Source organism: Lissotriton vulgaris, chromosome 2_1 (assembly GCF_964263255.1).
Source record: "Lissotriton vulgaris chromosome 2_1, aLisVul1.2, whole genome shotgun sequence".
Taxonomy (NCBI): Eukaryota; Metazoa; Chordata; class Amphibia; order Caudata; family Salamandridae; genus Lissotriton; species Lissotriton vulgaris.
The window spans coordinates 1,370,419,572-1,370,434,253 of record NC_141687.1 but is presented as its reverse complement, the minus strand read 5'-3'; the positions used below and the strand labels follow the sequence as shown (position 1 = coordinate 1,370,434,253).

General features: G+C 46.8%; 1 protein-coding gene across 1 annotated transcript; it reads right to left on the bottom strand.

The window, feature by feature from the left end:
• Positions 1–10,732: 10,732 nt before the first annotated feature.
• Positions 10,733–13,602, bottom strand: LOC147732605 (uncharacterized). The gene is made up of 2 exons (XM_086958833.1): positions 13,453–13,602; positions 10,733–11,663 (listed from the first exon to the last, which is right to left on the bottom strand). The coding sequence occupies exons 1-2, from the start codon at positions 13,586–13,588 to the stop codon at positions 11,266–11,268; spliced, it is 534 nt and encodes a 177-aa protein (XP_086814959.1). The 5' UTR covers positions 13,589–13,602; the 3' UTR covers positions 10,733–11,265.
• Between the last annotated feature and the right edge of the window lie 1,080 nt (positions 13,603–14,682).

Sequence of the window (14,682 nt, the reverse complement as noted above, 5' to 3'; positions counted from 1 at the left end):
GCACTGGCCATGTGCTGGCAGGCAAGTGGCCATTTTGAATGCAGGCTTTGTTGTTAGGCCTCCAACCATTTTGCCTACTTTTCAACCTTTATTTATGCCAGGGGTAGTGAGTCTTGCATGGGCCTAGTATTTCTGTGGGTTGTCTTGAATTTAAACATCATGGAGGCCATGGATTGAATGGGATTGTGATGATTTTGCAGTGTTTTTCGATTTTTGGGCCTGTACTTGTGGCCTTTTCACCAGGGGTATTTGAGTCTAGCATGGGCCTAGTCTTTCTGTGGGCTGTCTTGAATTTAAACATCATGGAGAGGCCACGGATGGAATGGGATTGTGCTGATTTTGCAGTGTTTTTCGATTTTTGGGCCTGTACTTGTGGCCTTTTCACCAGGGGTATTTGAGTCTAGCATGGGCCTAGTCTTTCTGTGGGCTGTCTTGAATTTAAACATCATGGAGAGGCCATGGATGGAATGGGATTGTGCTGATTTTGCAGTGTTTTTCGATTTTTGGGCCTGTACTTGTGGCCTTTTCACCAGGGGTATTTGAGTCTAGCATGGGCCTAGTCTTTCTGTGGGCTGTCTTGAATTTAAACATCATGGAGGCCATGGATTGAATGGGATTGTGATGATTTTGCAGTGTTTTTCGATTTTTGGGCCTGTACTTGTGGCCTTTTCACCAGGGGTATTTGAGTCTAGCATGGGCCTAGTCTTTCTGTGGGCTGTCTTGAATTTAAACATCATGGAGAGGCCACGGATGGAATGGGATTGTGCTGATTTTGCAGTGTTTTTCGATTTTTGGGCCTGTACTTGTGGCCTTTTCACCAGGGGTATTTGAGTCTAGCATGGGCCTAGTCTTTCTGTGGGCTGTCTTGAATTTAAACATCATGGAGAGGCCATGGATGGAATGGGATTGTGCTGATTTTGCAGTGTTTTTCGATTTTTGGGCCTGTACTTGTGGCCTTTTCACCAGGGGTATTTGAGTCTAGCATGGGCCTAGTCTTTCTGTGGGCTGTCTTGAATTTAAACATCATGGAGGCCATGGATGGAATGGGATTGTGCTGATTTTGCAGTGTTTTTCGATTTTTGGGCCTGTACTTGTGGCCTTTTCACCAGGGGTATTTGAGTCTAGCATGGGCCTAGTCTTTCTGTGGGCTGTCTTGAATTTAAACATCATGGAGAGGCCATGGATGGAATGGGATTGTGCTGATTTTGCAGTGTTTTTCGATTTTTGGGCCTGTACTTGTGGCCTTTTCACCAGGGGTATTTGAGTCTAGCATGGGCCTAGTCTTTCTGTGGGCTGTCTTGAATTTAAACATCATGGAGGCCATGGATTGAATGGGATTGTGATGATTTTGCAGTGTTTTTCGATTTTTGGGCCTGTACTTGTGGCCTTTTCACCAGGGGTATTTGAGTCTAGCATGGGCCTAGTCTTTCTGTGGGCTGTCTTGAATTTAAACATCATGGAGAGGCCACGGATGGAATGGGATTGTGCTGATTTTGCAGTGTTTTTCGATTTTTGGGCCTGTACTTGTGGCCTTTTCACCAGGGGTATTTGAGTCTAGCATGGGCCTAGTCTTTCTGTGGGCTGTCTTGAATTTAAACATCATGGAGAGGCCATGGATGGAATGGGATTGTGCTGATTTTGCAGTGTTTTTCGATTTTTGGGCCTGTACTTGTGGCCTTTTCACCAGGGGTATTTGAGTCTAGCATGGGCCTAGTCTTTCTGTGGGCTGTCTTGAATTTAAACATCATGGAGGCCATGGATGGAATGGGATTGTGCTGATTTTGCAGTGTTTTTCGATTTTTGGGCCTGTACTTGTGGCCTTTTCACCAGGGGTATTTGAGTCTAGCATGGGCCTAGTCTTTCTGTGGGCTGTCTTGAATTTAAACATCATGGAGAGGCCATGGATGGAATGGGATTGTGCTGATTTTGCAGTGTTTTTCGATTTTTGGGCCTGTACTTGTGGCCTTTTCACCAGGGGTATTTGAGTCTAGCATGGGCCTAGTCTTTCTGTGGGCTGTCTTGAATTTAAACATCATGGAGGCCATGGATGGAATGGGATTGTGCTGATTTTGCAGTGTTTTTCGATTTTTGGGCCTGTACTTGTGGCCTTTTCACCAGGGGTATTTGAGTCTAGCATGGGCCTAGTCTTTCTGTGGGCTGTCTTGAATTTAAACATCATGGAGGCCATGGATGGAATGGGATTGTGATGATTTTGCAGTGTTTTTCGATTTTTGGGCCTGTACTTGTGGCCTTTTCACCAGGGGTATTTGAGTCTAGCATGGGCCTAGTCTTTCTGTGGGCTGTCTTGAATTTAAACATCATGGAGAGGCCACGGATGGAATGGGATTGTGCTGATTTTGCAGTGTTTTTCGATTTTTGGGCCTGTACTTGTGGCCTTTTCACCAGGGGTATTTGAGTCTAGCATGGGCCTAGTCTTTCTGTGGGCTGTCTTGAATTTAAACATCATGGAGAGGCCATGGATGGAATGGGATTGTGCTGATTTTGCAGTGTTTTTCGATTTTTGGGCCTGTACTTGTGGCCTTTTCACCAGGGGTATTTGAGTCTAGCATGGGCCTAGTCTTTCTGTGGGCTGTCTTGAATTTAAACATCATGGAGGCCATGGATGGAATGGGATTGTGCTGATTTTGCAGTGTTTTTCGATTTTTGGGGGTGTTCATGGGGAGGGACATGCCATGTGGCTGGTGGCCATTTTGAGTGCAGCTACAGGCACTGGCCATGTGCTGGCAGGCAAGTGGCCATTTTGAATGCAGGCTTTGTTGTTAGGCCTCCAACCATTTTGCCTACTTTTCAACCTTTATTTATGCCAGGGGTAGTGAGTCTTGCATGGGCCTAGTCTTTCTGTGGGTTGTCTTGAATTTAAACATTATGGAGGGCATGGATGGATTGGGATTGTGCTGATTTTGCAGTGTTTTTCGATTTTTTTGTGCTCTATAACTGAACTGATGTTCCTCTGTCTTCCATTTTTTTTAGGTGCACAAGACTCAAGAGAACCACCAGTGCCAGGAAGAAGTCCTGCAGCGGTGTGTGTGTGCAGCATAACGTCACGCGACGTCACGTCTGGCCTCAGACAACTCTACAATTCGTGCAACTGCGGCCTGCTGTCTGACCTGCTCTGAAGAAGATGGCCCCAAAGAAAGTTCTCCGTAGCTCCTCTAGCAAGAAAGTTGCTAGTAAGGAGCAGAAGAAGCAAGTTACCAAGGAGGCTGGTGTGCCACCCGCCACTTTTTTTGGGAGCAAAAAAAAAAGTACGCCTGCAGCAGCAGGATCTGCTGGGGACCAACCTGAGAGCAGCACCCCTGCTCCATTGGGTTCAGTGCCTCCACCACCACGCCAACTTAAGTCAAAGCCCTTGAGTGCTTCAGAGGCAGTCAGTGTACTTCTCCAATCACCATCGACCAGTGATGTTGGCTCATCGCAAGAAAGTAGCAGCAATGTCCCTGAATCAACACAGGTTGTTGTAACTCATCTGACAAGTGTTGAACAACCACAGCCGCAACAACAACACCATGTGCAAGTACACGCCCAAGTACATGTGGAAGGAGAGGCAGCAAAAGGAGATGCGCAAGCAAAGGTGCATGGACGTTCACAAGTGCCCACAATAGTTGTTCCTCCCGAAGTAGGGGCACATTTGGAAATCGACAATGAAGCTGAGGTATCATTGGAAGCCACTCCTCCTGATGATCATTCATTGTCTTCCACATCCCTAGCAAGGAAAAGATCAAGGGGGGTGTCTACATCTTCTTCAAGCCCACCTCGTTCTGGTGCAAGTGATCTGTCTTGGGAACCACAACTGCGGTCTGACAGTGAGGCAGAGGCACACCATGATCTGACACCGTTACCTAAGCGTAAAAGGAAGGTCGTCCAAAAACTCAAACCTATGGAGTGTGATGAGGCTCAACAAGAAGTGACAGATACTGCTGGTGATGAAGCCTCTCACGATGACGACGAGCCAGTCATCACAAAGGTCACTGCAGCCCCACCGGGCATGCAGCAAAGAGACATTTTGACCCTATCCCGAGAAGCTGCTGAGCGTGATGACGATGTCGGCGAGGAGGCAATGGAAATGGAATCATTAGATTTGGAGTTAAGTAGTACACCAAAACCTACCGCTTCCATATTTCTTCGCAAGAAGGTACCCACCTCGTCCTCGACCTCAATTCGTGGTGGTGAAAGTGCAAAACGTACTGAAGTTCGGCAATCCACATCCTCCACTTCATCTGTCATTAGCAGCAGGACCACCACCACCAGTATCGCCGCCTCCTCCGGCCCCCGAAGACATTTCAAGTCTCCAGTTTGGGACTTCTTTAGTGTTTGCCCAAAAAAGGAAAACGTAGCCATTTGTAGCCTTTGTAAGCTTCGATTTAGTCGTGGTAAGCTTGGTTCTAACTATGGTACCGGAGGCCAGAGAGGTCATCTTGAGAGAAGGCACCCTGTCGAATGGTTTCCGCACCTAGAGGCGGTCAAGAAAGCCGGAATTGCACGTAATGAAAACGTTGATTTGTCATCTGCTGATGACGAGGTAGAAGACGATTCAAACACTTCACTTACACCCAGTTCCCATGTCAGCAGCACACCCCATGGGAGCCACACTAAGAGTGTGGGAGAGAGTGAGACATCAATGCGGAAAAGTTCATCAGCGAGCGTAACTGGGTCGAAGAGATCATCATCATCCCGTAAATCATTGGTCCAGGGCAACATTAAAAAGATGTTGTTTACAGAAGCGCAATATGAACGCAACCACCCAATGACCCGTCTGTATAACACTAAGCTGGCTAAAATGCTAGCTCTGGACCTTCTCCCTTTTTCTTTTGTAGAAGGGGTTGGTTTTCTAGAATTAGTGACAGCGCTCTGCCCTAAATGGAAGGTTCCTAGCCGGTTCTATTTTGCCCGAGTTGCGGTTCCAGCACTACATGAAGATGTTCTGAAGGTGATTGGGGCAGCTTTGCAGAAGAGTGCTGTTCACACTATACATCTGACAACAGACATGTGGACCAGTGGCGCAGGCGCTGATTACATGTGCATCACTGCACACTGGGTCTCTTTTTCAGGGGCTAAAGCAAAGCTAAACTCAGGTGTTGACACTAACATTGTTTTTAAAGGTGCTCGGAAACATGCAACACTAGCCATGTTTGGTTTGGAGAAACGTCACACAGCAGAAAACATTTTGGATGTCTTTAACACAAAGGTCCTTAACTGTCTGTCCCCACTAAAACGCAAGGTTGGTTATGTTTCCACAGACAATGGCTCCAATATAGTTAAGGCCATGAGGGACGGTTACTATTTCAGAGTGCCGTGTTTGGCGCACTGTATAAACCTGGTTGTCCAAAAATTCTTGGATAATAAACGCAGTGCAGCGTACAGTGTATTGGAGAACTGCCGAAAAATATGCAAGCATTTCAGGCATTCTTTTAAGGCCCGCAAGCAGCTGAGGAGCATGCTATATCAAAGTCAAATGCCAGTGAAAGCACTCATCCAGGAGGTGGTAACACGTTGGAACTCAACCTTCTACATGCTTGAGCGTCTGTATGAGCAGTATACGCAACTCGATCAATATTTCTTGAAAGAGGGTATAGAGGAGCGGAGGATGGGTGGGCCGCAATGGAACATAGTTGAAAGCCTAACACGCATGCTTCGTCCTTTTGAGGTCTTCACACGTGCAGTCAGCAAGGAGGACTCTAATTTGGGAAAAGCTATCCCATTGTTGTACATGCTGGAGGACCAACTGAAGGAGGTGTGTTCTGTGTTTCGAAAAGATGACAAAAAGAAAGACTCTTTGCTTCTGGCTGAGAAATTATTAGAGCTCCTACAAGGTGATGAACGTCTTCAAAAGATCCACTCAGAACAGCATTACATTTGTGCTACTATTCTGGATCCACGCTACAAAAAGGCGCTGGCAGGCAGAGCATTCTTTCCTTTTGCTGATGAAGATGTTACAAAGTACAAACGTTGGCTAGCCTTGTCAGCCAAGAAGTTTGAAACAGAACGGCTGGAAATTGAAGGAAATGGCAGTACATCAGCAGGCCATCCCCAGTCAAAACAATCCACTTCTGCACCTGTGGCTGTGGCACAAGTGACCTCTCAGCCGTTAAAGACACCGGCAACCGCATCATCTGCACGAAAGACAGCAGAAACATTGGAGGCTGAAGAGGATTGGCTAGCTCTGCGTGGGTTTGGTTCTCAAAAGGTCAGAGGCACAGCAAGAGCTACGCAAAGTGGAGGAACCTTGGAGGAGGACCTTGAGTCGATGGTGAAGGACTATCTGAATGACTCCACAGAGGTCTATGTTAATTCTGACCCATTGGCGTATTGGCATGGGAAAAAAGAATTGTGGCCACAGCTCACCAACCTGGCTTTAAACTACTTGTCTTGCCCACTCGCAAGTGTGTCTTCTGAACGGGTTTTCAGTGCGGCTGGTGGGATTGTAACTCCCAAACGGAGCCGCCTCTCGCCCAAAAATGTGGAGAGGTTAACAATGATCAAGATGAATCAGCACCTCATACCACCAGATATAAGAGTACGAGAGAGCGTGCCGGATGAAGAGGAGGTGGCCAGCACCATAGATGAGGGAATTTCTACTCTGTCAGGTGGCACTGACCTCACCCGGGCTGAATTCGCAGAGTATGATGACGAAGCCTTATTCTTATTCCTGGACTGTGATTCCGACTTCGAGCCCTGAAAATGAGACAACGAATCAATAACTTTCTTTTTCATCCTTCACTTTTATTCCTGTGTGTCTGTCTTTCTTTGTTGTGCACAGTTAATATAATTCAAACTTTAATCAGATAATCACAAAGACAAGCCCATCAGCAGAACTGTCTTCACTTGTTTGCTAATTTATTTGAAGGTGCCGCAGTCTGCATTCCTCAGGTTCACAAGTTCAGAAGAACATGCTCCTCTATCCTCCTCCTCCAGACTCCTATTTCCATCAAAGCAGAGGGCTGGTTTACGCCCAATGAAGAAAGACTCAGCACTTGTGGGGGTGTTGTTCTACCTCTTTGCAGGTGAGTTGACGGGTCTGGGGCCATTGCTGGGAAGCACTAAAAGTGGTTTGTGCCAAATCCGAGGCGGAAATTTTTTTGTGTTTTTGATGACTTGCTTGCCTTTGAGGTGCTCTTAGGGGGGGTTCCGTCTGTTTGTGGGTGAGTTTCGTGGTCTGAGAGCATTGCTGGGACACTCTAATCTTGATTGCATTTGCTTTTCAGGAAATCCGTCGTGCCAACCCCGACTTATGGCCTAGCTACGCAGCGCGTTTGGACCGAAGGCCCAGAAATATTGCAAGTATGAGATTTTGCTTTTGTCCTGTTTGGGGGTGTTATGCTTCTTGGCGGGTGGGTTGCCGGGTCTTGGGGCATTCCTGGGAAGGTCTAATACCGGGTAGAAGTGGTTGGGACAAAATCCAGGCCGATTTTTTTTGGGCTATTTCAGACATTTTGCTCTATGTAGCGTTTTCGGGGGCCTGTTTGGGGGGCTTCCTGGTGTTTGCGGGTGAGTTTCGTGGTCTGGGAGCACTGCTGGGACACTCTAATCTTGATTGCATTTGCTTTTCAGGAAATCCGTCGTGCCAACCCCGACTTATGGCCTAGCTACGCAGCGCGTTTGGACCGAAGGCCCAGAAATATTGCAAGTATGAGAGTTTGCTTTTGGCCTGTTTGGGGGTGTTATACTTCTTGGCGGGTGGGTTGCCGGGTCTTGGGGCATTCCTGGGAAGGTCTAATACCGGGTAGAAGTGGTTGGGACTAAATCCAGGCCGATTTTTTTTTGGGCTATTTCTGACATTTTGCTCTATGTAGCGTTTTCGGGGGCCTGTTTGGGGGGCTTCCTGGTGTTTCTGGGTGAGTTTCGTGGTCTGGGAGCACTGCTGGCTATATCTACTTTACTTTGCAAGAGGTTTGAAGCAAATCCATGGTGGCAGAGGGGACTTAGGGCCTAGCTGCAGAGCGCGAGCGGAGTGATTTGGGAAATTTGTGAAAAATTGACTAAGTCCCCATTTTTGTACTTTTGCTCTTTGGCTGTTTGGGGGTCTTCTACTCGTTTTCTCCTGGGTTGACGGCTCTGGGGCCATTGCTGGGAAGCTCTAATACCGGATAAAAGTGTTTTGGACCAAATCCCAGGCGGAAAATTTTTTGTGTTTTTGATGACTTGCTTGCCTTTGAGGTGCTCTTAGGGGGGGTTCCGTCTGTTTGTGGGTGAGTTTCGTGGTCTGGGAGCATTGCTGGGACACTCTAATCTTGATTGCATTTGCTTTTCAGGAAATCCGTCGTGCCAACCCCGACTTATGGCCCAGCTACGCAGCGCGTTTGGACCGAAGGCCCAGAAATATTGCAAGTATGAGAGTTTGCTTTTGGCCTGTTTGGGGGTGTTATGCTTCTTGGCGGGTGGGTTGCCGGGTCTTGGGGCATTCCTGGGAAGGTCTAATACCGGGTAGAAGTGGTTGGGACAAAATCCAGGCCGATTTTTTTTGGGCTATTTCAGACATTTTGCTCTATGTAGCGTTTTCGGGGGCCTGTTTGGGGGGCTTCCTGGTGTTTGCGGGTGAGTTTCGTGGTCTGGGAGCACTGCTGGGACACTCTAATCTTGATTGCATTTGCTTTTCAGGAAATCCGTCGTGCCAACCCCGACTTATGGCCTAGCTACGCAGCGCGTTTGGACCGAAGGCCCAGAAATATTGCAAGTATGAGAGTTTGCTTTTGTCCTGTTTGGGGGTGTTATGCTTCTTGGCGGGTGGGTTGCCGGGTCTTGGGGCATTCCTGGGAAGGTCTAATACCGGGTAGAAGTGGTTGGGACAAAATCCGCGCGGAAAAGCCTTTAGTTTTGGCACTTTTTGTAACTTAGGGTTCGTTAGGGTTAGCCCTAGCAGCAGGATTGCATGTGTATCGGGGTGTTCTAGATTTTTCAAACTGAGTTCTGGGGTCTTAGAGCACTCGTGAGCATGTGTAATTTTGGTTGCAAGTCATTTGAAGAAAATCCATGGTGGGAAAGGGGGGATTTGGCATAGTTAAAGAAAGCCTTTGCCACTATTCTTAACTTAGGGTTCGTTAGGGTTAGCAGTATTTCTATTGCATGTGTTTGAGTGGGGGGGATTTCGAGTCTTGGAGCGATGCTGGCTATGGCTACTTTTGCTTGGTTGCTTGCAAGTGGTTTGAATACAATCCACGGGGGGTAATGGGTAATTAGGGTACTTCGGCCTACTTTTACTTTCAAAGTAAGTTTTGTCTCCAGTTTTCTGCTAGGCCTCGTTTTTTGGGTGGGAGCACTGCTAGGAAGATCTATTTTTGTTCTAAAACACAGTTTACAGTACACCTAGCTTGAGGGGCAAGATCCGCTACATTAATTTGCCCATACTTATTTATCCTTCAAAAGGTGACTCAGAGTACGCACTTTCAAAAACATTGTACTGTCTGTCTACTAGGAAAAACAAATTGTGACTTTTTGCACTCCACAGCCTACATACCTTATATTTATTTATCAGTGGTGTTGTAATATTATATCACTTCCTGTTTTTCGTTGAATAATTACAGGCCGGGTTTCAGTCTCTGCAATGGGGAAAAAAGGATGGAGTCAGGCTTCACAGTAGCGAGCCACAATTCAGCATCAGGCAGGCAGTGGACAGGGTGTCTTCTGGTGACCAACATCGGTGGACGAAGCGTCGGCTGCAATGGAGGAGTGCCGCTAATAGGAGGATTTTTTTTCTGCGGGCAACTTACTTACCACTTCCAACAGGACCACTACAACCACATAGATACAGTATCCCTTGCCTTTTTCTCTGACTGTGACTGCATTTCTTTGCTCTCTCTCGGCTTCTACATTGATCCCTTAACACATCACTTAGTCCACTCCACTATCTGCACCACACATAGTCATTTGTAAGTGCTCCTACGTAATTCGCAAGTCGCAGCACGCCCCAGGCCGTAGAGGACTGGGATGGCCCCAATGATGAAGCATGTCACCAAGGGGCAACCCTGGTGAGTGAGGGGACACCTAGAAAAAAAGCAATTTCTCCTTTTCTATCTACTATACCTTCTGTCAGGTTACGCAGCCCCTAAGCGCCTACCGTACTATGAAACTACATTTCCCATGAGTAGGCGGGAGACTTGCAGACTATTTAGTGAGACTATATGAGAGTACCCTTGTATGTTAGGACATCACTTCACTGATGCCTGTCTTGTCTTCTCTTACAGGTATCCTTTCCCTGCTGACCCTACCTTTACCCATCCCACATTTTTTATTTTAGTTTGTTATTTTTCTCCCTCGCCTAATGCCTCGAACACCCTGTGTTTACACTTCTGGGTGTTGGTGACATTTGGAGGTGGAACCATATTTGCATCGACTGGATCACGGGGAGTAAACGTGACACCTTCCAGACCAACCCCATTGAGTGTTGTTGTGAATAGATTTATAGTGACCAGCAAGGCTCTCGGGTATCTGGCTACAGAGACCTTATGTTGAATATAGTTATCAATAATTCCACACAGGCCCTGTACTGTCGCATTCTTTCTTTCCACAGTTGTCGATGATATATTCTTACTCTGCTTGACAAAGAACCATTGCTAATGTGAAAGAACTTCAACCGAATTAGTAGTTATACTTTACCATTTGTTAGGCTACAATGTGGCACTGCTCTACTGTACTTCTGTCACCTGCTATATTCTCAGTTGTACCGTTGAATTGCTCAGGAGGACAAACCAGATTTCATTTTCTTTTTTTTCATAGGCATGCAACTGCCACTGTGTCACACCACTAGTACCACCGCTATGAGGAAATTTTATCCGACCAAGATTGCCAACGTTATTCGGTGTTTCCCGTGGAGCCAGCCCTGGGCCTAGCCCTACTTTCAAACACAAATTACAGGTAAGATAAGCGTTTGGTGGTTTGGGGGTATAATGGAGTATTAGTACGAGAGACGAGAGACTGAAGGTAGTACTACTAAAGTCCTAGGACTCTTGGATTCACTTCACTTAGTCTGTGAGAGGCACTTAGTGTTGAAAACATTTGGGCATTTACACTTAAAGGAAGAAAATGGAACTAAACTTTCAGGAAAACAGTCAACGTTAAACCCCCACCCACCAGGCAAGCAGTAAAAAACAGGTATGCTCAGATAAAGTTTGAAAAAGTATATTTATATCCCTAACAAAATAATCTCCCGCAAGACCCTCCCTAACCCCAACGATTGTCCTTCAAAAGTCCCCAAAAACCCAACTCCCAATTCCCACCCCCCAAAAGTCTCTAAAAAAGGGGCAAGGGACACTATGGGTGGATGCTGTTAACTTTTTGGGCCAGGGCATCATGCTCCTCGCGGAGCAAGGCGAGCTCCTGCTGAAGGCGGGACACCATCAGGGTAGTGCGGCGCAGGCGTGCCTTCACTGCCTTGCAGGTGCAAGGCCTGTGAGAAGCAGCTGTTGGCCTTGCTGCTCGGCGGTGGCGTTTGCCTTTGGCAGCCCGGCTCAGTCTCGGTGGACCACTGTGCTGGGTGGCAGCCGGTGAGGCCACGGAGGCCGATGCAGACGACGTTGTTGTTGTCGACCGCACACTTTCCTCGTCCTCCAGGGCCACCAGCCGCCGATATTCCGCAACAGTGGCCTCGATTCTCCGTTGCCGGGCCGCTCTAGCCAGCTCCTTCCTCCTTGTTCGTTTGGAAGGAGAACCTATATGAAGAAAGAAAGACATAGTCTGTAACCAATGCTCTTTAAGATTAACTCAATCATTCAGCAGAAATGTGTGCTGCAGTACAACTAGCAACTTGCAAGCGCATTACATAACTATTGAGGCCAGTATCTATCTAACCTCACACTTCTTCATCCTTGCTCTAACATTAGTGGGAGTTTAAGGAACAAATTCTATGAGCACTGTGGACTTCCATTGGAGTCGACTATGAAAGTACACCAGTCTTATTCTTCTTCTTGTCTCTTGTTTTGGAAAATTGGTACGTTATTTTCTGCAAGCCGGCATAATGCCAGCGCGGTAAACTTGCACCCGAGAAAAAGAGACGCACGCCATGAGGAGTGACCTAGACTTGCGTTGCCGTTGCGTTACTGTACCCGTCCAGTACATGCAGGTGGTGAATCTCTTACTTTTCTATTACGGGTGGCACTGAGAATACTCTGTTACAACTCAAGGGCTACTGCTTAATTAATTTAACTTTCACCCTACAGTGGAAATGAGTACTAGAAATGGAAAATTGAAGAAGATAAATAATCTGATTATCTATCACTTCACATGGGATGTTTTTGCTTATATATGGGATGACTTTAGGTGCTTTGCTTTTTATTGAGTGACAGGCAGTGATACATCCACACATGAATGACTGAGTACTACTAAACTTATTAAGAGAGGTAGGGAGTGGCCACCATAATAACCGGATCTATGCAGTGCTTGCAATACAAACTACTGCTACTACTTATGGTAGTATTTGGACAAAATTAAAAGTTCTTTTCCTTGCCTTTCCTACACTGGAACGGACGTGCGGGTGCAGTGTTACATGCTCTTCAAAGTTACACTTAGTTCATCCACTGACCATCTACTCTCTCTAGATCATGGGTACTCACAAACTTTCTCTCAGGGGCTACATTTACAGTGTAGTTTGGGGCCGAGGGCCGCACTGGTGGGGGCGGAGTCAGAGGGGGCGGGGCTAAAGCAAAACGATAACTTGTGACCATGAGGTTGCACACAGGTCCCTGCAGCAGATGCCCTCATCCACTGAGCCACCAGACCCAGCATTTACATACATCTCTCTCCCTCCTGCTGTCCCTCCTGCCCTCCCTCCATCTCTCTCTCCCTCCTGCCCTCCCTCTCCCTCTGTCATCTCACTGTGTGTGTGTCTATCGGTGTCAGCCTTCAGCCCGGGTTGAGACCGCTTCCTCAACGCGCACACACAGACAACAACACCAAAGTACTTAACAGGTCTTTAAAAGACCATTAACATATTATTGAGGCTTTGTTTGTTTTAGCGCCCCTGCTTCTCCACCCTGACAATCACTGCTTGCCCGGCCCCACAGAGCAGAGGCTTTGTTCTATTTCACCTCTTTGTGGCCTTGCATCTCCACTCTGCTCTGTGGGGGCCGGGGGAGCAGTGATTGTCAGAGTGGAGATGCAGGGGCGCTAACAGGTGAAATACAAAAAAGCCTCTGCTCTGTGGGGGCCGGGGGAGCAGTGATTGTCTGCAAGGTCTGCGCACCGCCAAGGAAGGCTTGCCGGGCCACCACCGGCCCGCGGGCCGTACTATGAGTACCCCTGCTCTAGATACACATATGCTATCTAAGAGTCAGATAGTAGCATGATCCAGGTATATGGACACATACAGTTTCTGTGTCACCCACCCAGGCTGTTGTCCTTCCACCCATCATTGCTTCATCATTCACCCAGCCATGCATCTCATATTCTTGCCTTCCCAGCTAGTCTTCAATCTCAATAAGTAAGGAATATATAAGAGCTTACCTCTGGCCGCCACCACCGTCTCAACTCTCACAGCCGCCGCCGCCGCCTCCTCCCCTGATGAATTGCCCTCCGCCTCCGTGTCGAGCACCACCACCACACTGGCCCCGCCACCAGATGTTCCACCTACAAAGTACATTTAAGAATCTTAGAATAAAGCACTCACTAGTCACTAGTATTTGGTCTAGGAATGAAGACATGTGAAAACAATGTAATTTGTGACTGTCTACGTTAAAGTTAAAAAAAATGTCCCTTTTTCCAGGGAAGGTTGTCTTGCTGCACTTTTTGGCACAACTGATGAAGGCTGATTTTTTAACACGCACCATTTTTCTCCACACAGACAGAAGATGAACTTCTAACAACAAGATCAAGTTGAAACCAGGTGAGAGCTCGGCTCGACCACAAGAAATGTCTTCAATTAATCGTCAGCACTAACCACTTTTCCATTATCAGTTAAACGTTTAGTTTTATTATGACTTCATTTTAATAAATGTGTTTACTTTTAATAAAGCTTTTAAATTTAAATACAATCTGTGTTTTTTGGTCCTCCAGACTAGAGTGACTGAGCGAAAGGTTTTGCAATTTTTGCAAGCATGAGTCCAGATAGAACACTTCAAAAGACATTATGGACAATCCCAGAGGACTGCACTAAGTTGATAGAGCTATTGCTGACTAGAATCATGGGAGTTTCGCCAACCGTGCAATCTTAGTTAGCTACACAGACAGACTAATAAGAATAATCTAGTAATACCACAGGGAGTCATAGTAGAGGCAGGATAAGAATTTAGATACAGTCTACAAGAAGAGCAAAGACAATGTTGAAAAAAGTCAAATGAGGAACGCTAGGAAAAATAGGTACTAGTCTAAAATGAAAACTTACTGGGGCCAGCAGAGGAGCCCTCGCCTGCCCGATCCTGGCCCTGTTGATGAACAGCATCCGCCGCCTGCTGCTCCTGTGTCCTCCTCTCGCCCCTGGGGGGAGCTGACGTACAACATGAAAGAAAGAACAGAAAACATGGATGATTGTTGCTTGTCAATGTCAACCAAATCAAACATTTCAAAAGAACAATAACAAAATATTTCCGCGAAATTATATTGATTATGGTTACTTTTCATTTATTTGCGGACCTGTGACTTCGAAAGTCACGTAACTCACTAAACAAAGTACTGAAACGTTCACCTAGGACTGGCAGGCAGCAGTCCGCAGGCAAGACGCAAAGTGACAGACAAACT

What these genes read in the sequence shown, in the direction of transcription:
- LOC147732605 (XM_086958833.1), bottom strand. Translation starts at nt 13,588, where the DNA reads ATGTACTTTGTAGGTGGAACATCTGGTGGCGGGGCCAGTGTGGTGGTG. An exon ending in GACGGTGGTGGCGGCCAGAG is followed by an intron (nt 11,664 to 13,452) that starts GTAAGCTCTTAT and finishes TTCTTCATATAG; the next exon opens with GTTCTCCTTCCAAACGAACA.